We start from the raw sequence: 26,830 nt of genomic DNA, 5'->3' as shown, positions 1-26,830 counted from the left end.
CCCTCCGGTATGTTCAAGCCCCGATTGCTCGATATCTTTTTTACTCTATCCTTCCACCTCCAATTTGGTCTCCCACTTCTCCTTGTTCCCTCAACCTCCAACACATATATCCTCTTTGTCAATCTTTCCTCACTCATTTTCTCCATTTGACCAAACCATTTCAATACACCCTCTTCTGCTCTCTCAACTACACTCTTTCTATTACCACACATCTCTCTCTTACCCTTTCATTACTTACTCAATCAAACCACCTCACACCTCATATTTTCCTCAAACAACTCATTCCAACACATCCACCCTCCTCCACACAACCCTATCTATGGGCCATGCCTCACAACCATATATCATTGTCGGAACCACTATTCCTTCAAACATACCCATTTTTGCTCTCCGAGATGTAACGTTCTTGCCTTCCACACATTCTTCAAGGCTTCCAGAACCTTTGCCCCCTCCCCCACCCTGTGCATCACTTCCACTTCCTTGGTTCCATCCGCTGCAAAATCCATTCCCAGATATCTAATACACTTCACTTCCTCCAGTTTTTCTCCATTCAAACTTACCTCCCAATTTACTTGTCCCACAACCCTACTGTACCTAATAACCTTGCTCTTATTCACATTTACTCTCAGCTTTCTTCTTTCACACACTTTACCAGCCTCAGTCACCAACTTCTGCAGTTTCTCATCTGAATCAGCCACCAGCGCTGTATCATCAGCAAACAACAACTGACACTTCCCAAACCCTCTCATACACAAAAGACTGCATACTTGCCCCTCTCTCCAAAACTCTTGCATTCACCTCCCTAACAACCCCATCCATAAACAAATTAAACAACCATGGAGACATCACACACCCGACGCAAACCAACATTCGATGGGAAACACTCACTTTCCTCTCTTCCTACTCGTACACATGTCATACATCCTCGATAAAAACTTTTCACTGCTTCTAGCAACTTAACTCTCACACCATATACTCTTAATACCTTCCACAGAATGTATGAGAAATACTTAGAAAAACAAATGGATTTGTATGTAGCATTTATGGATCCAGAGAAGACATACGATAGCATTTCCTTTTCATGTGTGGCGGGGTGTCGACGGAAATGCATAAGGGTAGACAGTATGAATTATGTACATGCGTATATATTTATATGTATGTGTGTGTATATATATGTATACGTTGAGATGTATAGGTATGTATATGTGCGTGTGTGGACATGTGTATGTGGGAGGGTTGGGCCATTCTTTTGTCTGTTTCCTTGCGCTACCTTGCTAAAGCAGGAGACAGCGACAAAGTATAATACAAAGAAAATAATAACTTTCTTTTCCTAAAACCTGAAATATGTTCCAAACTTAGACCAAATAGTTCAAATTTGGGAAAATACAGATTTCTCTTTCCCAAAAAATTTAGGATATACCCCAATTCTAACATCCTTGCACACCACATAAGAGTGGGTGTGGAACTGTAAATAAGTAGCAGCACTCAACAATTCTTATCAAATAGATAATATTGTCGTCAGCATGAACTTACTTGCCAATGAAATCAGCAATCTTGTTGTAGTTGCGAATGAGGCACGATTTACGATGAGTGAAAGAATCATATGAAGCTTTCCCATGGTATGCTCCCATTCCACTGTTACCAACACCACCAAATGGTAAATCATGAACTGAAAACAGAGAAAAATGTCTATCAATTATCCACTGACTACAGATATTTTGTGGTTTTATAAGACTTAATTTCTCAATTAAAAATCAAAAGATTTTTTCAACATTTCCAATATGCAATAATGTTAAACAGAAAGAAACATGCACTCTTTCAACAACTCTTTCAAAAACTTTCCACAAATGCTGAAATGCATCAAGCTAATAAGCAAGAACAAATTAATATACAAAAGGTGAACCAAAAGAAATATTTCAAATCAAAATTGTGCAAGAACAAACAAAACTCGATCACAAAAATATACGTGACAAATTTAAAATTCAATGTTTCACAAAATTTCAAAATTTTACATTAACTGAAGACTTTTTACTGAATATCTAACCACAAAGAGTATTAAGATAAGGAAGAAGGTGAAGCTGCTGAATATGTAACCTAATATCATGAAGACTGATTAAAATATATGGTAATACTGTATATCCAATGAGAGACTTGCCAGCAACAGTCTACTCATTCAACATTCATAGATATAACAAACTCAGCAATGCTATATCTCCAAGAATAATAAGTCACCTTCAACTAAAACCATCATATGAAGTTATTAGATCTATCTGCAGTGCAGTAATTGATTTCCTGCTAAATCTGTCAAGCACTCAGGATTAAACTGAGGTCTCTTCACAGTCCCTATCTATCTATACTAACTGCTAAAATAGACGTATAAGGTATAAAGATGTAATTCTCATATTTTGTAAAATTTGAAATTCAAATCCATTCCAGCTTACATAATACATCCAGTAAAACTGAGCAACTCTTATATATCTAAATTACTGTCCGATACTATCTATATCTTTGAAGTTCACTTCATTTGGAAATTCACTCAAAGGGGTGGCCATGGCAAAAATACATAACTGGTGAACTGCAATACTGCTTCTTAGACTTTAGTGCCTCACCCTTAACAGGCCACTGGCAGTAGGCAACTCATGCAGTGTATCCAGATAAGGAGCAAGGAAGTGATGAACTCCTTTGGGCAGAGGGGTTCCTCACCAAGACTGCTGCATCCCACAACTGACAGTACCATCTCACCGAAGGTAACTACCCATTTACAGAGTATCCTTGAGCAGGCAGGGTCTGCTGACACCTCAATTATATATACAAAGGTGTAAAAAAAGTTCATTCCCATGTGGGAAGAAGATATTTGGCAATCTTTGAGCAATGCTTATGCCTCTTCACTCCAGCAGTAAATCTCAAGCAGGTACAACAAAGTAATGGGTGACTGGTTTTTATCCACCTAAGTTTTATTTACAATGATCAGTGAAAAGTTTCAGGCATAAAAGTCATTTAACTTTTTAAACATTTCAGTCTTACTTCCCTATGAGAAGACAGTGCTACCACCCTGGCTGTAAAAACAGTTCTACCACACTGCCAACAACCAAACTGCTGCTACATTACTGTATATCTAATCAAAACCCATGGGAACAGAGGGTGTGTTTATGTATGCATTTGTGTATAGGAGTGGATGGGCCATTCTTCGTCTGTTTCCTGGTGCTACCTTGCTGACAAAGGAAGCAGCGATCAAGTATAATAAATAAATAAATGAATATATATATATATATATATATATATATATATATATATATATATATATATATATATATATATATATATATATATATATATATATATATTTTTTTTTTTTTTGTATGTAGCATTTATGGATCTGGAGAAGGCATATGATAGAGTTGATAGAGATGCTCTGTGGAAGGTATTAAGAATATATGGTGTGGGAGGAAAGTTGTTAGAAGCAGTGAAAAGTTTTTATCGAGGATGTAAGGCATGAATACGTGTAGGAAGAGAGGAAAGTGATTGGTTCTCAGTGAATGTAGGTTTGCGGCAGGGGTGTGTGATGTCTCCATGGTTGTTTAATTTGTTTATGGATGGGGTTGTTAGGGAGGTAAATGCAAGAGTTTTGGAAAGAGGGGCAAGTATGAAGTCTGTTGGGGATGAGAGAGCTTGGGAAGTGAGTCAGTTGTTGTTCGCTGATGATACAGCGCTGGTGGCTGATTCATGTGAGAAACTGCAGAAGCTGGTGACTGAGTTTGGTAAAGTGTGTGGAAGAAGAAAGTTAAGAGTAAATGTGAATAAGAGCAAGGTTATTAGGTACAGTAGGGTTGAGGGTCAAGTCAATTGGGAGGTGAGTTTGAATGGAGAAAAACTGGAGGAAGTGAAGTGTTTTAGATATCTGGGAGTGGATCTGGCAGCGGATGGAACCATGGAAGCGGAAGTGGATCATAGGGTGGGGGAGGGGGCGAAAATTCTGGGGGCCTTGAAGAATGTGTGGAAGTCGAGAACATTATCTCGGAAAGCAAAAATGGGTATGTTTGAAGGAATAGTGGTTCCAACAATGTTGTATGGTTGCGAGGCGTGGGCTATGGATAGAGTTGTGCGCAGGAGGATGGATGTGCTGGAAATGAGATGTTTGAGGACAATGTGTGGTGTGAGGTGGTTTGATCGAGTGAGTAACGTAAGGGTAAGAGAGATGTGTGGAAATAAAAAGAGCGTGGTTGAGAGAGCAGAAGAGGGTGTTTTAAAGTGGTTTGGGCACATGGAGAGGATGAGTGAGGAAAGATTGACCAAGAGGATATATGTGTCGGAGGTGGAGGGAGCAAGGAGAAGAGGGAGACTAAATTGGAGGTGGAAAGATGGAGTGAAAAAGATTTTGTGTGATCGGGGCCTGAACATGCAGGAGGGTGAAAGGAGGGCAAGGAATAGAGTGAATTGGAGCGATGTGGTATACCGGGGTTGACGTGCTGTCAGTGGATTGAATCAAGGCATGTGAAGCGTCTGGGGTAAACCATGGAAAGCTGTGTAGGTATGTATATTTGCGTGTGTGGACGTATGTATATACATGTGTATGGGGGGGGGTTGGGCCATTTCTTTCGTCTGTTTCCTTGCGCTCATTCCATCTCCTTCTCACATCACCACTACTTGTTATCACCTCCCCATTTACGCTCTTCACTGAAGTTCCCATTTGCTCCCTTGTCTTACGCACCCTATTTACCTCCTTCCAGAACATCTTTTTATTCTCCCTAAAATTTACTGATAATCTCTCACCCCAACTCTCATTTGCCCTTTTTTTCACCTCTTGCACCTTTCTCTTGACCTCCTGTCTCTTTCTTTTATACTTCTCCCACTCAATTGCATTTTTTCCCTGCAAAAATCGTCCAAATGCCTCTCTCTTCTCTTTCACTAATACTCTTACTTCTTCATCCCACCACTCACTACCCTTTCTAAACAGCCCACCTCCCACTCTTCTCATGCCACAAGCATCTTTTGCGCAATCCATCACTGATTCCCTAAATACATCCCATTCCTCCCCCACTCCCCTTACTTCCATTGTTCTCACCTTTTTCCATTCTGTACACAGTCTCTCCTAATACTTCCTCACACAGGTCTCCTTCCCAAGCTCACTTACTCTCACCACCTTCTTCACCCCAACATTCACTCTTCTTTTCTGAAAACCCATACTAATCTTCACCTTAGCCTCCACAAGATAATGATAATGGTGCAACTGGAGGGATGTCTGATCATTATATATATATATATATATATATATATATATATATATATATATATATATATATATACACACAGACATATACATACATACACATGTACATAATTCATACTGTCTGCCTTTATTCATTCCCATCGCCACCCCGCCACACATGAAAATAACCATCCCCTCCACCCAAATGTGCACGAGGTAGCATTAGGAAAGGACAACAAAGGCCACTTTCGTTCACATTCAGTCTCAAGCTGTCATGTAATAATGCACCGAAATCACACCTCCCTTTCCACATCCAGGCCCCACAGAACTTTCCATGGTTTACCCCAGACACTTCACATGCCCTGGTTCAATCCATTGACAGCACGTCGACCCCGGTATACCACATTGTTCCAATTCACTCTACTCCTTGCATGCCTTTCACCCTCCTGCATGTTCAGGCCCCAATATATATATTGTGGGAGCGGGGGGCTGGAAATCCTCCCCTCTCGTTGTTAATTTTCCAAAAGAAGGAACAAAGGAGGGGGCCAAGTGAGGATATTCCCTCAAAGGCTCAGTCTTCTGTTCTTAACCCTACCTCGCTAATACGGGAAATGGCGAATAGTAAGAAAAAGAAGATATATATCATTTTCATCATACTTAATCGTTGTTTCCTGTGTCAGCGAGGTAGCATCAGGAAGCAAATGAAGAATGGCCCATCCACTCATATACACATATATATATACTTAAATGCCCATATATGCACATATACATAAATATACCTATACATGTCAACATATATACATATACATACATATACATGCACACACAAAGACATATACATACATACATATGTACATATTCATACTTGCTTGCCTTCATCCATTCCTGGCTCCACCCTGCCCACAAGAAACAGCATCGCTACCCCCTGCTTCAGTGAGGTAGCGCCAGGAAAACAGACAAAAATGCCACATTTGTTCACACTCAGTCTCTAGTTGTCATGTGTAATGCACCAGAACCACAGCTCCCTATCCAAATCCTGGCCCCGCAGACCTTTCTATGGTTTACTTCAGATATTTCACATGCCCTGGTTCAGTCCATTGACAGTACGTCGACCCCAGTATACCACATCATTCCAATTCATTCGAGTCCTTGCCTGCCTCTCACTCTCTTGTATATTCAGGTCCTGATCGCTCAAAATCTTTCACTCCATCCTTCCAACTCCAGTTTTTTTAAGAGTCCAAAAGTAAGGGTATACATAATATATATTGGGCTGCCACAGTTTGTGCATTAATAAAGAAGAGAGATTGATAAGGGAAGTCAAGAAAATAAACAGATGCCCAGATGAACGTCCTTTAAGATGGTACTGTCGTGTAAAATAAATGTAAATGATAGGTTGGTCATGAAGACATACAGTAGTATAATCAAATTTACAAGGAAAAGACGTAAACCTAGAAGGGGATTGATAAGGCCTAAAATTAGTAATGCAATGGTGTCATTTTGTGTGAAGGGAGAGGTGTAAATGGAGATGTCAGTCACACTATGAATCAATCAGCATAATGAAAAAGTGTAAAATGCTCACAAGAACATGGAAGCTACTGTTTCCCTGGAACACACTGGAAATGGTTTAATGACTCATGGATGTGAAATCTATTTACACTTGATCTACGCCATGTAACTAGGAACAGAGTTAAGACAAGAGATAAGCATAAATATATAGTAATGAAAGTCTTCTGAAGCCAGACTGTTGGTTTGCTGTTGGCAATGTAACTGCACCTATGCTTAACCTGCTATATCCAGCCTTTACTGTTATTTCAGTTATACTTCCATCTTCTTTTATCATGACTTGTTCTTCTAGCCTCCTTACTGTGTGATTAGGATGAACGCTTATACAAATGAGAGGCAGACATATCAATAGGACAAAAACAGTGACAAAAGGCTCTAAACTTTTCAAATATTTTCATTTACAATCACCTACAGCTTTGAAATGAATGCACACACTCTCAAAGCTATATGAATAAAATGTCAACTACCTGACAAGTGAACCACTGTATCATTAACACAGCAACTCCCACTAGTGGTGCATGAAAGCAGCAGTTTTTGAACACTTTTTTGTTCACTGAAGATGTACAGTGTTAATGGCTTCTCCCTGGGTGAAAGTAAACAACATAATCACATTTAGTGGTAATAGCATCTTTTTCAAAACACAAAAATACAGATACCCAAGATCTGGAAGAAAAGATAAATGGTCACACATAAGTTGATGAGGATAGGTAGCTATTAAAAATGCACTGAGCAAAATTAACTTCTGAATGGAACAAATCCTGGAAACATCTTTACTGAAAAAGAAACACTTTTTTAGTTTTCTGTCTAACTGCTTGTCCCACCTCATTGAAGTACCACCAGGAACAAATGAACAACAGTTCATTTCTATCTATTCACTTTCTACCTGTCATGTATAAGCTTTGCCCCACAGATCATTACATGGTTTACTTTGATCATTTACTTTGATCATTTCATATGATCTTGTGTAGCCCAATGTCAACAGGTTGCCCCCCCCCCCAACCCACCCACACACACACACACACACACACACACACACACACACACAAAAAAAACATGAATGCAATTCATACATAACTCTTACCATACCAAATGTTCAGGCTACAATACACTAAAACTTATTCCACTCTACCCTTCTACCTCCTTCTCTGTTCTTTCCTTCCCCTTGCTTCCCTCACCTGGGATACATAGGGCCTCTTGGTCACATTTTCTTCACTGATCCTCTCTGTATGTTCAAACATTTCTGCACACCTTGATCAGCTCTCCCAATCAAACTGTGCTTACTAACCTCTTTCACACTCATTCCTTACAACATGAACCTACCTCATATCACATATTATCATCAGGCATTCCATTCACACACATCTACCCTCTTCCTCTCTTTAGCACTTAGGGCCCAAGATGTAAATCCAAACAATAATGTTGGGATTACCATACCTTTGAACATACCCATCTTTGTGCTAATAGAAGACATTCCTTCCTTCCACATGCTCATTAATACCCTGAACTTTAGCCCCTTCTCACACACTGTGACTCACTTCAGAACCCAAGGTTCCATCCATTGCCACATCCACTCCCATGCACATACTTACAGCACTCTGTTTCCTCTAAGTCCTCTCAATTCAAAATTACAATAAAACCACCCTGTTTCACCCCATGCTGAATGGCACTTGATGTTCATATTTATTTTCTACTTTCTCCGTCTATGCACTCCCCCAAACTCTGTCATCAGCTCTGTAGTAAGCTACATCTGTAGAGAACAACTGAGTCACCTTCTATCCCTCCCAGCATACCACACACCTGCCACTCGCTTTAGACCCTTGCATTATCCTCATTCACCAACTCATCCATATACAGATTAAAACATTCATGGTGATATTATACATCCTTGACACAGACCCACCTTTACTGGGAGCCATCCACCCTTCTCCCATCCTATGTGCACAAATGACTTACTCTTTTAGTAAACACTTTCTTGTTACATTTAGTAACTTCCCTTTTATTCCATATTCTAAATGCACCCTTTACATGGCTAAATACAAGTACAGAGACAAATACATTCATAATAAACTCATATCAACCAATCATATCAACACATATATTTGCAATAAATTCATACCTACTATATACAATGAATAATGGATGTCTTGTCCATCAAAGAAAAAATATTCTTCAAGTAAACTGGTAAAATGTAAAATTACAATGACAGTAAGTGATGCCTGCCCTAAGGGTTGCACAAAATACAAGCAAACATCACTGCATTTAGTCATACTCATTCAATAAACTTTAGTATGGGATCTGCCAAGTACAACCACATTTCTAAATCTATCCCCAAATGGTTAAATAGACTTAACCATTTCTACTGTCAGATATTAAACATGAACTAAAGTATATTCATATATCTCAAAGTAATCTTAAATAATTCCGCATATCTTAATTAAGATCACATTTCCATTTCTACAAGGTCACACACACAGAGTTTTCATTTTCATCCTATTTCCTAGGATTGCCCTCATATCATCTAAGTCTCCAATACCTCTAAGAGCAACAAAACTGAGGCACAGGCAGGTGGAGAGTACATACCCAAAGCCAGCATTAGCACCTGCGTGTAACCACAGAACTCTGTTTGTAAGAGTGAGAAATTCAGTATAAACACTAAGCAATAAACACTACTACGGAAATAAAGAGAACCTAAAACTAAATTCATAAGGGTTATAAACCTTAACATAATGGAGAGAGAAAAATACATTCAAACCCAAAATACTTGATGAAGTGAACCACAACTTTTGTATTAAACAAGTAGTTCACCAACAAATATCACTGTGATCACACCTGTTGACTGAGACCCTACAAATGATCAAAGCTTAATGAATGTTAAGAAATAAACTCCATGCATAACTCATTGGGAAAAAACACCTTAAACAACAAATAAACACAGAACCTTGCATAGGACACATAAAATATGAAGAAACCGTGAAGAAAAAAAGATCCTCATAAACAAATATGGGCAGTATGGAATCTTCACATGAAAGAGAACTGTAAAGACATGCAACACAAGTATCATTTGTTCCTCTAGATAACAAAAACATGCCCTGAAAAAAGTTGGTATCACACGAAGATAGTGTAGTGACTGACACAGACTGATAAAATAATATCACTAGGAACAGATGTAAGTTGCCTGGATGAGTGCAGAGCAGAAAATTACTGCAAGTGTTTTGGATGGATAGTTTATAGATTTCAATTTATGACACAGAAACAGGGGAAACAAAAAAGTTTTTTGCTTGTAGTAAAACTGCAGAGCAAATTTATTAGAATGTATTTCTTCATAACAGAATTTGGTTTGTAAGCAATGGAAATGGGAACCTACCTGCATTTGGGATACTACACAGGCTTAATCCCAGTTATATTTTCTGAATTATCCAGCATCAGCTACTTAAGGCAGAATCTCCAGGTGCCATTTAAGGGGCTGATGCTGGAGAATTCAGAAAATATAACTGAGATTAAGCCCATGTATTATCCCAAATGCAATGAGGTTCCCATTTCCATTGCTCACTAACCAAATCTTGTTATGAAGAAATACATTCTACTAAATTTGCTCTGCAGTTTTACAGCAAGCATAAAACTTTTTTCATATATATTTGCCATTTCCCATATTAGCATGGTAGCATTAAGAACAGAGGACTGAGCCTTAGAGGGAAAACCCTCACTTGGCCTCCTTCTCCGTCCCTTATTTTGGAAAAGTAAAAACTGGAAGGGAGGATTCAACTTATCAAACACTATTTCTAATTACCTGGAAAGCAGTTAAGACAGTCATATCATTTATCTGGAAAGTATGTAAATTAAAATTATGTACAGTGGGAGAACATGTGTAGGAATAAATATAAGAAAGAAATCATGGTAACATAGAGTGAATAAATGTTTGAAAACAGAGCAGATACTAAGTTACACCCGTCAAAATAGTATATCTTCCTCCTGACAGAGTGACAGACACTGCATGGCATTTATTACATGAAGAGTAAAAATTCTGCTGATTGAATTTCATAGTAAAAATTGGCAATCAGATAAATTCTGATGATTGAATTGGACATCTAAACTTACACATACAACATGAAAACCTTGCCTAATAATCTACAATATGTGAACAAAGGTAGAGTACCATCTATGAGTAAAGTTGTACAATCATGAACAGTAAAAACAGTATAGATTTGAGACTTCTTGTACAGACAAACACTACACAAGCAAGAAACTGACAAACTGGTGATATGAGAGTTTTTTCAAAAGAAAAAAAATATGGGGAGATCTACCATCTTCATAGAACTCCTGACACTTCTACAAAATGTTCATAAATTATTAATAATGAAGGTGTTAAAGCAACAATGAGAATAGTTAGAAAATAAATGAATCAATGTAAAAAAAAAAAGATAGCATTATACCAATACAGCACCTTTATCTCCAGACCTAATGTGATACCTATCAAAACATGCTAACCACCACCGGTACTTAACATATATAATAACTCACTAGAAAAATGGACAACACAATCATTGATACAGAGAGACCCACAGCAAACACCTCTGACAAAAGCCTGCTGGATCTCTGAGACTGAGGTGAATACGTAGCAGCATAGGGGGTTGTCTCTGTAAAATCAGATTATAAAATTGATTTCATCTACCTAAAACCATACTGATACAATCTAACACATGCTCAAATTACACATACATGAATGTAAAACTCCTTCTCCATATAGCACAAAAAGGTATCACAAATAAGTAATTACAAACACACAATACATACAAATTTCCCCATAGAATATCTAACAAGGTATAAAAGTTTTGTGTATGTGGTTTATATGATTCCGTAAAGTTTATAGAAAGGGGATCAGCCGAAGGGTACCTGTGGCAGATAATAAGAAGAGGGATCAGTTAAGAACTCAAGTTCAAAAGATGTCAAAAAGCTTAGGAAAGAGAAAAGTTAAAAGATAAGCATTGCTTAAAAGATAAAGTAAGCAAGAAATAAGCAGTCAAATATGGAATGAAAAGCAGAGAAAATTTTCAAATAATATTAGAACAAGATGCATGTACAGAACATCAGATTGGGGAAGAGCAGTGTGGTTTCAGAAGTGGTAGAGGATGTGTGGATCAGGTGTTTGCTTTGAAGAATGTATGTGAGAAATACTTAGAAAGGCAAATGGATTTGTATGTAGCATTTATGGATCTGAAGAAGGCATATGATAGAGTTGATAGAGATGCTCTGTGGAAGGTATTAAGAATATATGGTGTGGGAAGCAAGTTGTTAGAAGTAGTGAAAAGTTTTTATCGAGGATGTAAGGCATGTGTATGAGTAGGAAGAGAGGAAAGTGATTGGTTCTCAGTGAGTGTAGATTTGCAGCAAGGGTGTGTGATGTCTCCATGGTTGTTTAATTTGTTTATGGATGGGGTTGTTAGGGAGGTGAATGCAAGAGTTTTGGAAAGGGGCAAGTATGCAGTCTGTTGTTGATGAGAAAGCTTGGGAAGTGAGTCAGTTGTTGTTTGCTGATGATACAGTGCTGGTGGCTGATTCATGTGAGAAACTGCAGAAGCTGGTGACTGAGTTTGGTAAAGTGTGTGAAAGAAGAAAGTTAAGAGTAAATGTGAATAAGAACAAGGTTATTAGGTACAGTAGGGTTGAGGGTCAAGTCGATTGGGAGGTAAGTTTGAATGGAGAAAAACTGGAGGAAGTGAAGTGTTTTAGGTATCTGGGAGTGGATTTGGCAGCAGATGGAACCATGGAAGTGGAAGTGAGTCATAGGGTGGGGGAGGGGGCGAAAATTCTGGGAGCCTTGAAGAATGTGTGGAAGTCGAGAACATTATCTCAGAAAGCAAAAATGGGTATGTTTGAAGGAATAGTGGTTCCAACAAGTTGTATGGTTGCGAGGTGTGGGCTATGGATAGAGTTGTGCAGAGGAGGGTGGATGTGCTGGAAATGAGATGCTTGAGGATAATATGTGGTGTGAGGTGGTTTGATCGAGTAAGTAATAATAGGGTAAGAGAGATGTGTGGTAATCAAAAGAGTGTGGTTGAGAGAGCAGAAGAGGGTGTTTTGAAATGGTTTGGTCACATGGAGAGAATGTGTGAGGAAAGATTGACCATGAGGATATATGTGTCAGAGGTGGAGGGAATGAGGAGAAGTGGGAGACCAAATTGGAGGTGGAAAGATGGAGTGAAAAAGATTTTGAGTGATCCGGGCCTGAACATGCAGGAGGGTGAAAGGCGTGCAAGGAGTAGAGTGAATTGGAACGATGTGGTATACTGGGGTCGACATGCTGTCAATGGATTGAACCAGGGCATGTGAAGCGTCTGGGGTAAACCATGGAAAGTTCTGTGGGGCCTGGATGTGGAAAGGGAGCTGTGGTTTCGGTGCATTATTACATGACAGCTACAGACTGAGTGCGAATGAACGGGACCTTTGTAGTCTTCCTAGCGCTACCTTGCGCACATGAGGGGGGAGGGGGTTGTTATTTCATGTGTGGCAGAGTGGCAATGGGAATGAATAAAGGCAGACAGTATGAATTATGTACATGTGTATATATGTATATGTCTGTGTGTGTATATATATGTATACGTTGTATGTATATTTGTATGTATATTTGCGTGTGTGGACGTGTATGTATATACATGTGTATGCGGGTGGGTTGGGCCATTCTTTCGTCTGTTTCCTCGTGCTACCTCACTAAATGCAGGAGACAGCGACAAAGCAAAATAAAATAAAATACATATTTTCATACTATTCGCCATTTCCCGCATTAGTGAGGTAGCATTAAGAACAGAGGACTGGACCTTTGAGGGAATATCCTCACCTGGCCCCCTTCTCTGTTCCTTCTTTTGGAAATTAGAAAAAAAAAATACATATGTATACATATATCTACACATATATACATGCTTGCTTGCCTTCATTCATTCCTAATGCCAACCCGCCTCACAGGAAACAGCCCAAAAGGCATGAAAGAAAAATAATAACATATGCATTTTCTTCTCCCCTACACCCAAATGCCTTCCCCATGTCAGTGAAAGAGTGCAGGGAAACAGACAAAGAAAGACCACTTCCACTCACATTCATACACGAGCTGTCGTGTGCAATGCATTGAAACCAAAGCTCCCTATCCACATCTGGGCCCCACAGACCTTTCTATGGTTTACCCTGGACATTTCACATGCCCTGGCTCAATCCACTAACAGCAAGTTAACACCAGTACACCACATCGTTTCAGTTCACTCTATTCCATGCACGCCATTCACCCCCCTGTATGTTCAGGCCCCGATCATTCAAAGTCTTTTTCACTCAATCCTTCCATCTCCATTTTGGTGTCCCCATTTTTCTTTTTCCCTTCACTTCTTACACATATATCCTTTTTATCAACCTTTTCTTACTCATTCTCTTCATATGTCCAAATCATTTCATTTCAGCATACCCTCTTCAGTTCTCTCATCCCCATTGATACATGTTATTTCTGGTGTAACACAGTGTTTTAACTTCTTACTAAGCAGGGAATCTCTCAGATGCTCATAAGGGTTTGTTCATAACCATGACTAAGAAATGTTCAAAGCCATAAATCAAAGAAGCATGCTTACTATATCCTTCTCACTCTCCACATCCTAGAAGTTTCAAGAGACAAATGGTTAATGGTAGTCATGAAAGTCAAGTTAAAGAAATACACAGTAAACTTAACTTATGGAAGATGGTATGTAGGTAAGAGAAGACTGTGAATAACTAATACAATGGACCTAATCACTAAGCTTTTCATTGCAATAATTCCATCAAAAAATAAACTAAAAAACTTACCTTTCATTGATGAATCTGATGGCATCATAGGGAGAGTCAACATTTACAATAGGTAAAATGGGACCAAAAATTTCTTCTGACATCACCTGAAAAATAAAAATGGCATTAATACAATAGATGTAAAATAAAATTTTATTAGACAAAAGGTCAAGGATGTGTCATTTCATCAGTCTACCACACATAACTGTGAATCTAAGGCAACCACACTGCATCTACAGATAAAAATGCTTTAGAAAATGCATTTGTCTTCAAATCTATTATCATTAGAATGAATGCCGATATAGATGATTTAAAAGTGATATATGATCCTGTAGAGAGAACATGTAGAGTGCAAGTGGAGAAAAATGATGCAGGACTCAGCAAGGATTCTCAACATGTCAGCCTTAATGGTATGCAACAATATAAACTTTTCAAAACCAATCTTATTTAAGATGCTGAAGGATATCCTTTTACGATGTTCTACATTTGCATAAAAGCATATTTTGTAAAATTTTGAGTTTGAAAAACAGAAGTCCTTTTATGAGCATTGGAGACAGAAAATGGCTTAAATCAAGCTCTATTTCTATAAAACCAAATGAAAAATGAGATTACCTATCTTGACAGAAGACAGACTCATAAACAAAAATGGCATATAACTTTGCTTGCATCATAATTTCTACTTGCTTAAAAGAAAAACAGTATGGGTAAAAAAATTGAAGAAAATAAGATTTTATCTCTATCTATATCTGTGAAGAATGTGTGGAAGGAGAGAACATTATCTTGGAGAGCAAAAATGGGTATGTTTGAACGAATAGTAGTTCCAACAATGTTGTATGATTGTGAGGCATGGGCTATAGATAGGGTTGTACAGAGGAGGGTGGATGTGTTGGAAATGAAATGTCTAAGAACAATATGTGGTGTGAGGCGGTTTGAGTAAGTAATGAAAGGGTAAGAGAGATGTGTGGAAATAAAAAGTGTGTGGTTGAGAGAGCAGAAGAGGGTGTATTGAAATGGTTTGGACACATGAAGAGAATGAGTGAGGAAAGATTGACAAAGAGGATATATGCGTCAGGTAAAGGAAACAAGAAGTGGGAGACCAAGTTGGAGTTAGGAGAGAGTGAAAAGGATTTTGAGCAATCAATGCTGAAAATACAGGAGAGTGAGAGGCATGCAAGGAATAGAGTAAACTGGAACGATGTGGTTTACCGGGGTCAACATGCTGTCAATGGACTGAACCAGGGTGTGTGAAGCATCTGGGGAAAACCATGGAAAGGTCTGTGGGGCCTGGATGTGGATAGGGAGCTGTGGTTTTGGTGTATTACATGTGACAGCTAGAGACTGAATGTGAATGAATGTGGCCTTTTTTGTCTGTTTTCCTAGAGCTACCTCACTGAAGCAGGGGGTAGCAACAAGAATGGATGAAGGCAAGCAAGTATGAACATGTACATGTGTATATATGTATATGTCTGCGAACATGCATTTTCTTTTTTTTTTTTTTTGTCTCCCACGTTTGCGAGGTAGCGCAAGGAAACAGACGAAAGAAATGGCCCAACCCACCCCCATACACATGTATATACATATGTCCACACACGCATATATACATACCTACACAGCTTTCCATGGTTTACCCCAGATGCTTCACATGCCCTGATTCAATCCACTGACAGCACGTCAACCCCGGTATACCACATCGATCCAATTCACTCTATTCCTTGCCCGCCTTTCACCCTCCTGCATGTTCAGGCCCTGATCACTCAAAATCTTTTTCACTCCATCTTTCCACCTCCAATTTGGTCTCCCACTTCTCCTCGTTCCCTCCACCTCCAACACCTATATCCTCTTGGTCAATCTTTCCTCACTCATTCTCTCCATGTGCCCAAACCATTTCAAAACACCCTCTTCTGCTCTCTCAACCACGCTCTTTTTATTTCCACACATCTCTCTTACCCTTACGTTACTTACTCGATCAAACCACCTCACACCACACATTGTCCTCAAACATCTCATTTCCAGCACATCCATCCTCCTGCGCACCACTCTATCCATAGCCCACGCCTCGCAACCATACAACATTGTTGGAACCACTATTCCTTCAAACATACCCATTTTTGCTTTCCGAGATAATGTTCTCGACTTCCACACATTCTTCAAGGCTCCCAGAATTTTCGCCCCCTCCCCCACCCTATGATCCACTTCCGCTTCCATGGTTCCATCCGCTGCCAGATCCACTCCCAGATATCTAAAACACTTCACTTCCTCCAGTTTTTCTCCATTCAAACTCACCTCCCAATTGACTTGACCCTCAACCCTACTGTACCTAATAACCTTGCTCTTATTCACATTTACTCTTAACTTTCTTCTTTCACACACTTTACCAAACTCAGTCACCAGCTTCTGCAGTTTCTCACATGAATCAGCCACCAGCGCTGTATCATCAGCGAACAACAACTGACTCACTTCCCAAGCTCTCTCATCCCCAACAGACTTCATACTTGCCCCTCTTTCCAAAACTCTTGCATTCACAACCCCATCCATAAACAAATTAAACGACCATGGAGACATCACACATCCCTGCCGCAAACCTACATTCACTGAGAACCAATCACTTTCCTCTCTTCCTACACGTACACATGCCTTACATCCTCGATAAAAACTTTTCACTGCTTCTAACAACTTGCCTCCCACACCATATATTCTTAATACCTTCCACAGAGCATCTCTATCAACTCTATCATATGCCTTCTCCAGATCCATAAATGCTACATACAAATCCATTTGCTTTTCTAAGTATTTCTCACATACATTCTTCAAAGCAAACACCTGATCCACACATCCTCTACCACATCTGAAACCACACTTCTCTTCCCCAATCTGATGCTCTGTATATGCCTTCACCCTCTCAATCAATACCCTCCCATATAATTTACCAGGAATACTCAACAAACTCTTATTGGCACTCACTCTTGCCCTTTGCTTGTACAATGGCACTATGCACGCATTCTGCCAATCCTCAGGCACCTCACCATGAGTCATACATACATTAAATAACCTTACCAACCAGTCAACAATACAGTCACCCCCTTTTTTAATAAATTCCACTGCATTACCATCCAAACCTGCTGCCTTGCCGGCTTTCATCTTCCGCAAAGCTTTTACTACCTCTTCTCTGTTTACCAAATCATTTTCCCTAACCCTCTCACTTTGCACACCACCTCGACCAAAACACCCTATATCTGCCACTCTATCATCAAACACATTCAACAAACCTTCAAAATACTCACTCCATCTCCTTCTCACATCACCACTACTTGTTATCACCTCCCCATTTGCGCCCTTCACTGAAGTTCCCATTTGCTCCCTTGTCTTACGCACTTTATTTACCTCCTTCCAGAACATCTTTTTATTCTCCCTAAAATTTAATGATACTCTCTCACCCCAACTCTCATTTGCCCTTTTTTTCACCTCTTGCACCTTTCTCTTGACCTCCTGTCTCTTTCTTTTATACTTCTCCCACTCAATTGCATTTTTTCCCTGCAAAAATCGTCCAAATGCCTCTCTCTTCTCTTTCACTAATACTCTTACTTCTTCATCCCACCACTCACTACCCTTTCTAATCAACCCATCTCCCACTCTTCTCATGCCACAAGCATCTTTTGCGCAATCCATCACTGATTCCCTAAATACATCCCATTCCTCCCCCACTCCCCTTACTTCCATTGTTCTCACCTTTTTCCATTCTGTACTCAGTCTCTCCTGGTACTTCCTCACACAAGTCTCCTTCCCAAGCTCACTTACTCTCACCACCCTCTTCACCCCAACATTCACTCTTCTTTTCTGAAAACCCATACAAATCTTCACCTTAGCCTCCACAAGATAATGATCAGACATCCCTCCAGTTGCACCTCTCAGCACATTAACATCCAAAAGTCTCTCTTTCGCGCGCCTGTCAATTAACACGTAATCCAATATGTTGATATGTATACATATGTATATGAGTTTATGGGCATTTACGTTTATATATGTGTATATGAGTGGATGTGCCATTCTTCGTCTGTTTCCTGGTACTACTTCACTGATGTGGGAAACAGCGATTAAGTATGACAAATAAATAAATAAACATCTATATCCCTGATGCCTGTTCTCTTCAGGGACTCCCTCAAGGGGGTGACCACAGCAAGAGGGGTCTCCATAACTGGTGAACTCCACTGCCACTTTTTAGCCATTAAAGCCTCACCCTTGACAGGTAACTGGCAGAGGGCAAATCAACTGCAGTATCAGTATTTTCATAGGCTCCTATCTAATGTTCCTACAGACTATTTCTAACTAACATATCTACTTAATGTTCCTACCAACTACTTCTAGCTAATATGTCTACCTATTGTTCCAACCTATTACTTTTACCTAATGCTCCAACCTAATATTCCTACCTCCTAATTCTATCTGTTCCTCCTACTATTTTGCCCATAGGCAGAGCTAGTGCAAATTGCTCAACGCAGGAAAAAATCTAGAACTAGGAAGAATAAGTTGTGTGAATTAGTTATGTGTGACTAGGAGATGGCATGTTTCTGGACAGAATGCCAACAGTCCACAAGTGGTTAAGGCAGAGAGAAAAGAACTATCTAAGTCTGAGGAGTGCAACCTGACAACCACTGAAGCACGGGCTCACTACACAGCTGTCTTAAACCCTCCCAATACCAAGGTGGGTAGTACTGGTAGTATACCTCCCCAGTCAATGGTTGCCCACCAACTACCACCTACCAGGATTTTATCACCATTGCACTTCTATCATATGGTAGTTTCAAAAGAAAGCTAAGGAGTTTAGACCATACAGGATTCATGTGGCAGTTTCAAAAGAAAGCTAAGGAGTTAAGACCATAAAGGATGTGGAAAACCTTCACATCCTTAGGCAAACAGGTTCTTGGGCATCTAATGTGATGCAGAGGAGGTTTTATTTCTTCACACTACATTGCATTGTTTTTTTCTGGCAACTGCATGCCTCTGGAAGGCTGCCTCTCAATCCACAAGAAAATGTAATGTTATTCTTACTATATTTCATGCAGCAACTGTTGAATAGGGGAAAAAAGAACTAAAAGCTGAGATGAATCTCAGCCCAAACACATTCAATCCAAAAACCCACGTTTTAAAGTAAGATGCAACCCCAACCCAAAGAATTTAAACCCAAAATCCTAATCTGACAAGCACAGACTTCTTCAAACATATCATCACTAAGAGTAGGTAAAGAACTAGAATATTTCTTATAAAAATACATGTCTAATATCCTCCCCACACATACCAACTGAATGCCATCCTCAAACATTTTGATGTGATTAGTGTATCTTCTTCTTCTTCTTATACTGTTCACCATTTCCCGCTTTAGCGAAGCAGCATTAAGAACAGAGGACTGAGCCTTTGGGGGAATATCCTCACTTGGCCCCCTTCTCTGTTCCTTCTTTTGGAAAATTAAAAACGAGAGGGGAGGATTTCAAGCCCCCCACTCCCTCCCCTTTCAGTCGCCTTTAATGACACGCAGGGAATACGTGGGAAGTATTCTTTCTCCCCTATCCCATGGGATTAGTGTATCATTTCTATATATATTCATGACGTTCGTCATCAATGCTATGCCTGTGTATAACACAGTACAGTGTGAAAACAAATCTAATAAAGTGAAATCTCCAAGTCCTCCTCTCTTATCGAGAGCTGTCAGGAGTGTTGTCCACACCTGCCTTTGCCCGTCACTTGCCAGGGGACCAGGCAAACATACAGGAATTAATATAAATTTCCCTTATTTTCTCTCACTTTTGAATGCTAACATATCACTTCATACAGGATAATATTTTCAATTTTCTATATTTCACAAACACTGCATCATACATACATGTTGCCCATTAAGTCAAATGGATGTTTGTTTAGTGGAATTGCATGCTCTAATGAACTAAGCTTGTTAGAAAAAAATTTCATTGAGTGAATATCATTCAGAGATCTATCTTTATCTATGTGCCTCTCTTAACTTTATGAAGCACCATTAGGAACAAACAAACATCACTCATTCGCAGACTTTGTCATGTTTAATGTACCAAAGCCAGTGCCTTCCATCTAAAGCAAAGCTCTGCAGACTAATTCATAGTTTACTTGCATACAGTGCTAGAAACCTTTCAAGTTCATGGGTGCCATTCAATCCATGGCATATTTCAATAGTAAAACCATTCCCTTCACAAAAGCATTCTACCAAGCTACATCTTAACTGTTTTCCTCATAATATGTTTGAGTGTCTTATAGTACTTTAGCCTGCATCTAATATAGAATTTTACTGTTTACCTAAGATTTGTCTGTATCAAAAATGTCCAGGATTACATGTAATCACTTACCTTGCTTTTGGGAGAGACATCCACCAAAATGGTAGGAGATATCCATTTGTCCTCTTTGTTTACATCTCCACCAACAACAGCTCTCCCATCATTTAGGTATTCTGCTAGACGACTGAAATACAAAAAAAATCAAAAGTAACCTGAAATCATGATTATTCAATAACTTACAAAAGAAGAGAGGCAAATATTTCAACAAATCTTGTAATTCCTAAAACAGGTGACAATTACTAAAATTTATGAAAACACCATAAAATAAGACAACCAGTAAATATCAATACACCAACCTCAATTTATATGACCATCAAACAGTACAAACTACTCACTCAAAATGCTTGTCAGACACAATCCTGCACAAGTCAGGAGAACTGCTGGGGTCATTACTGTACCATTCCTTCAGTACTTCCTGTGCCTTTTCTACAAATCTGAGTTGCACCCCCTTGGAACACAGGACATAATCAGGTGCAATACAGGTCTGACCAACATTGATGCATTTCCCCCATAAAATGCGCCGTACTGCAATGTCCATGTCAACTGTGTCATCAATGAAGACAGGACTGGAAGAAAGATACGCTGGGAAATTTTGACTTTTCATCACAGACATAAGGTTATGACAACAATATTACAGTTTCAATTGGAAGTTGCTACAGCTGCTGTATGTGAATGATATTGTGTTAGCTGAATCTGAGGAAGAACTGGATAGAATGGTTGTCAGATTTAATGATGTATGAAAGAAGAGTGGGCTAAAAGTTAATGTAAATAAAAATAAGATGTCATCTTTTGAAAGGTATGGGAGATCACAGTGTAACATCAGTTTGCATGGTACCATGGCTGTTTAGTATGTTGATGGACAGGAAAATGAGAGGTAAATACAAGGGTCTTGGAGGGAGGAGCGGGTATGCAGTCTGCTGGGGGGCCAGGGAAGCAAGTCAGCTGTTTGCTGATGACAGATTCGAGCAAGAAACTGCAGAAGCTGGTGTATGACTGTGGAAGAGTGCATAAAAGGAGAAATATGATGGTAAATATGAATAAAAGCAAAGTTATTAGGTTCAGTAATAAAGACAGGTTATTTGGAGTATGAGTATGAATGGAGAGAACATGAATGAAGAGGAGTGTTTTAGATTCTTGGGAGCTGATATTAGAACGAGTGGAACTATGGGAGCTGAAATGAGCCATAGGGTGGGTGATGAGGTAAATGTCCTACGAGTATCGAGAAATGCCCTTCAAGTATTGTACGAATGTGCGGCATGTCTCAAATAAAAATGTTGAGAAAAGGGTTGATGTGCTAGAAATCACATGTTTTAGGACAATATGTGGTGTGAGGATGGTTGATCAAACATGAAATGATAGGGTAAGAGAGAGTTGTGGTAACAGGATCACGTACCTGCCTATGAGTTCTTACATTGAGATTTTGCCAAAGTGACAGGGCTAGTGTGTTAGGCTCATCACATGTCTTCCAGGTAGACAAATGATGTTTCTAAAGACTGCTTTTCCTCACTATTCAAGAGGGAATGAGTGGGGAAAGGTTGACAGAGGATATATGACTCAGAAGCAGAAGGAACAAAGAAAAAGGGAAGACCAAATTGGAGATGGAAAGACAGAGTGAAAAAGATTTTGAGTGCTGGGCCTGAACATGAAGGATGGTGAAAGGCATGCACGGGATAGATTGAATTGGAATGATGTGGTACATGGGTCAACAAGCTGTCAATGGACTGAACCAGAACATGTGAAATGTCCAAGGTAAACTATGGAAAGGTCCATGGGGCCTGGTTGTGGACAGGGAGCTGTAGTTTCAGCGCATTACACCTGACAGCAAGACAATGGATGTGAGCAGATGTGGCTTTCTTTGTCTGTTCCTGATGTCATCTTACTAACACAATAAACAGTTTGCCAATGATAGAGCACTGGTGGCTGATCCAAGTGAGAAACTGCAGAAGTTGGTGACTGAGTGTGTAAAAGGAGAAAGTTGAGTAAATGTAAAAAAAAGAAAGTTATTAGGTTCAGCATGGTTGAGGGACAAGTTACTTGGGATGTGAGTTTGAATGGAGAAAAATTGGAGGAAGTAAAGCACTTTAGATATTTGGGAGTGGACTTAGCAGCGAATGGAACCACAGAAGTGGAAGTGAGTCACAGGGTGGGAGAGGGGACAAAGGTTATGGGAGCAATGAAGAATGTGCAGGAGATAACATTATATTGGAGAGCAAAAATGGGCAAGTTTGAAGGAATAATAGTTCCAACAATGTTATATGGTTGTGAGGCATGGGCTATAGATAGGGTTGTATGGAGGAGGGTGGATGTGTTGGAAATGAAATGTTTGAGGAAAATATGCAGTGTGAGATGGTTTGATCAAGTAAGTAATGAAAGGAAAAGAGAGATGTGTGGAAATGAAAAGTGGTTGATAGAGCAGAAGATGGTGTGGTGAAACGGTTCGGACATAAGGAGAGAATGAGTGAGGAAAGATTGACAATGAGGATATATGTGTCAGAGGTGTAGGGAACAAGGAGAAGTGGGAGGCCAAATTGGAGGTGGAAGGATGGAGTGAAAAAGATTCTGAGCAATCGGGTCTGAGCATACAGGAGGGTGAGAGGCGAGCAAGGAATAGAGTGAACAGGAACGATGTGGTATACCAGGGTCGATGTGGCATGAGAAAGGCGGGAGGTGGGCAGATTAGAAAGGGCTGTGAGTGGTGGAATGAAGTAAGATTGTTTGTGAAAGAGAAGAGAGAGGCATCTGGACAATTTTTGCAGGAAAATAGTGCAAATGACTGGAAGATGTATAAAAGAAAGAGGAAGGTGGTTAAGAGAAAGGTGCAAGAGGTGAAAAAGAGAACAATTGAGAGCTGGGGTGAGAGAGTATCGTTAATGTTTAGGGAGAATAAGATGTTTTGGAAGGAGGCAAATAAAGTCCGTAAGACAAGAGAATATACGGGAACATCGGTGAAGGGGGCTAATGAGGAGGTGATAACAAGTAGTGGTGAAGTGAGGAGATGGAGTGAGTATTTTGAAGGTTTGATGAATGTGTTTGATGACAGAGTAGCAGATATAGGGTGTTTTGGTCGAGGTGGTGTGCGAAGTGAGAATGTCAGGGAGAATGGTTAGGTAAACAGAGAAGAGGAAGTGAAAGCTTTGCGGAAGATGAAAGCCGGCAAGGCAGCGGGTTTGGATGGTATTGCAGTGGAATTTATTAAAAAAGGGAATGACTGTGTTGTTGACTAGTTGGTGAGGATATTCAACATATGTATGGTTCATGGTGAAGTGCCTGAGGATTGGCAGAATGCATGCAAAATGCCATTGTACAAAGGCAAAGGGGATAGAGGAGAGTGTTCAATTACAGAGGTATAAGTTTGTTGAGTATTCCTGGGAAATTGTATGGGATGGTATTGATTGAGAGGGTGAAGGCATGTACAGAGCATCAGATTGGGGAAGAGCAGTGTGGTTTCAGAAGTTGTAGAGGATGTGTGGATCAGGTGTTTGCGCTGAAGAACGTACATGAGAAACACTTAGAAAAGCGAATGGATTTGTATGTGGCATTTATGGATCTGGAGAAGGCATATGATAGAGCTGACAGAGATGCTCTGTAGAAGGTATAGTGTGGGAAGTTGCAAGAAGCAGTGAAAAGTTTTTATCAAAGATGTAAGGCAAGTGTACGAGTACGAAGAGAGGTAAACGACTGGTTCCCAATGATAGTCATTTTGTGCCAGGGGTGTGTGATGTCTCCATGGTTGTTTAAACTGTTTATGGATGGGGTTATTAGGGAGGTGAATGGAAGAGTTTTGGAGAGTTGGTCAAGTATGCAGTCTGTTGTTGATGAGGGCTTCGGAAGTGAGTCAGTTGTTGTTTGCTGATGATACGGTGCTGGTGGCTGATTCCGGTGAGAAACTACAGAAGCTGGTGACTGAGTTTGGTAAAGTGTGTGAAAGAGGAAAGCTGAGAGTAAATGTGAATAAGAGCATGGTTATTAGGTTCAGTAGGGTTGAGGGACAAGTCAACTGGGAGGTAAGTTTGAATGGAGAAAAACTGGAGGAATTGAAGTGTTTTAGATATCTGGGAGTGGATTTGGCAGCGGATGAAACCATGGAAACAGAAGCGAGTCACGGGGTGGGGGAGGGGGCGAAGGTTCTGGGAGTGTTGAAGAATGTGTGGAAGGTGAGAATGTTATCTTGGAGAGCAAAAATGGGTATGTTTGAAGGAATAGTGGTTCCAACAATGTTATATGGTTCCGAGGCTAGGCTATAGATAGGGTTGTGCGGAGGAGGGTGGATGTGTTGGAAATGAGACGTTTGAGGACAATATGTGGTGTGAGGTGGTTTGATTGAATAAGTAATGAAAAGGTAAGAGAGATGTGTGGTAATAAAAAATGTGTGATTGAGAGAGCGGAAGAGGGTTATTGAAATGGTTTGGTCACGTGGAGAGAATGAGTGAGGATAGATTGACAATGAGGATATATGTGTCAGAGGTGGAGGGAAGGAGGAGAAGTGGGAGACCGAATTGGAGGAGGAGGATGGAGTGAAAAAGATTTTGAGTGACTGGGGCCTGAACATACAGGAGGGTGAAAGGCATGAAAGAAATAGAGTGAATTGGAACGATGTGATATACCAGGGTCGACATGCTGTCAATGGATTGAACCAGGGTATGTGAAGCGTCTGGGGTAAACTATGGAAATTTTTGTGGGGCCTGGATGTGGAAAGGGAGCTGTGGTTTCGGTGCATTTCACATGACAGCTAGACACTGAGTATGAACAAACGTGGCCTTTGCTGTCATTTCCTGGCGCTACCTCATGCGTCCGCGGGGGGAGGGGAGTGCCATGTCATGCGTATTGGGGTGGCGATGGGAATGGATGAAGACAGTAAGTATGAATATGTTTTATTTTTTTTTTCGCACTATTCGCCATTTCCCGCGATAGCGAGGTAGCATTAAGAACAAGGGACTGGGCCTTTGAGGGAATATCCTCACCTGGCCCCCTTCTCTGTTCCTTCTTTTTTTTTATTTTTATATTTTATTTTGCTTTGTCGCTGTCTCCCGCGTTTGCGAGGTAGCGCAAGGAAACAGACGAAAGAAATGGCCCAACCCACCCCCATACACAAATGTATACACACACACACGTCCACACGTCAACCCCGGTATACCACACCGATCCAATTCACTCTATTCCTTGCCCTCCTTTCACCCTCCTGCATGTTCAGCCCCCAATAACACAAAATCTTTTTCACTCCATCTTTCCACCTCCAATTTGGTCTCCCACTTCTCGTTCCCGCCACCTCCGACACATATATCCTCTTGGTCAATCTTTCCTCACTCATTCTCTCCATGTGCCCAAATCATTTCAAAACACCCTCTTCTGCTCTCTCAACCATGCTCTTTTTATTTCCACACATCTCTCTTACCCTTACATTACTTACTCGATCAAACCACCTCACACCACACATTGTCCTCAAACATCTCATTTCCAGCACATCCACCCTCCTGCACACAACTCTATCCATAGCCCACGCCTCGCAACCATACAACATTGTTGGAACCACTATTCCTTCAAACATACCCATTTTTGCTTTCCGAGATAATGTTCTCGACTTCCACACATTCTTCAAGGCTCCCAGGATTTTCGCCCCCTCCCCCACCCTATGATTCACTTCCGCTTCCATGGTACCATCCGCTGCCAAATCCATTCCCAGATATCTAAAACACTTTACTTCCTCCAGTTTTTCTCGATTCAAACTTACCTCCCAATTGACTTGACCCTCAACCCTACTGTACCTAATAACCTTACTCTTATTCACATTTACTCTTACCTTTCTTCTTTCACACACTTTACCAAACTCAGTCACCAGCTTCTGCAGTTTCTCACATGAATCAGCCACCAGCGCTGTATCATCAGCGAACAACAACTGACTCACTTCCCAAGCTCT

The 26,830-nt window shown here is 40.1% G+C and overlaps 1 protein-coding gene across 5 annotated transcripts in view; it reads right to left on the bottom strand.

The window, feature by feature from the left end:
• Window positions 1-26,830, bottom strand: part of LOC139764382 (aldehyde dehydrogenase, dimeric NADP-preferring-like) — a 70,449-nt gene that overhangs the window by 15,214 nt on the left and 28,405 nt on the right. For 4 of the 5 annotated variants that reach the window (XR_011716354.1, XR_011716352.1, XM_071690947.1 and 1 more), the window contains exons 8-12: window positions 21,252-21,482; window positions 20,929-21,040; window positions 14,585-14,670; window positions 7,237-7,352; window positions 1,534-1,669 (exon numbers count right to left, since the gene is read on the bottom strand). Coding sequence is in view for 2 of the 5 variants with exons in the window: in XM_071690947.1 (XP_071547048.1) it covers window positions 1,534-1,669; window positions 7,237-7,352; window positions 14,585-14,670; window positions 20,929-21,040; window positions 21,252-21,482 (681 nt within the window). In the remaining 3 variants the exon portion in view is untranslated. Of the gene's footprint in view, window positions 1-1,533; window positions 1,670-7,236; window positions 7,353-11,287; window positions 11,404-14,584; window positions 14,671-20,928; window positions 21,041-21,251; window positions 21,483-26,830 lie in introns of all 5 variants that reach the window. The other variant, XR_011716353.1, reaches the window with a different exon arrangement.

This window comes from Panulirus ornatus, chromosome 49, assembly GCF_036320965.1.
Source record: "Panulirus ornatus isolate Po-2019 chromosome 49, ASM3632096v1, whole genome shotgun sequence".
Taxonomy (NCBI): Eukaryota; Metazoa; Arthropoda; class Malacostraca; order Decapoda; family Palinuridae; genus Panulirus; species Panulirus ornatus.
This window is presented reverse-complemented; position numbering and strand designations above follow the sequence as displayed.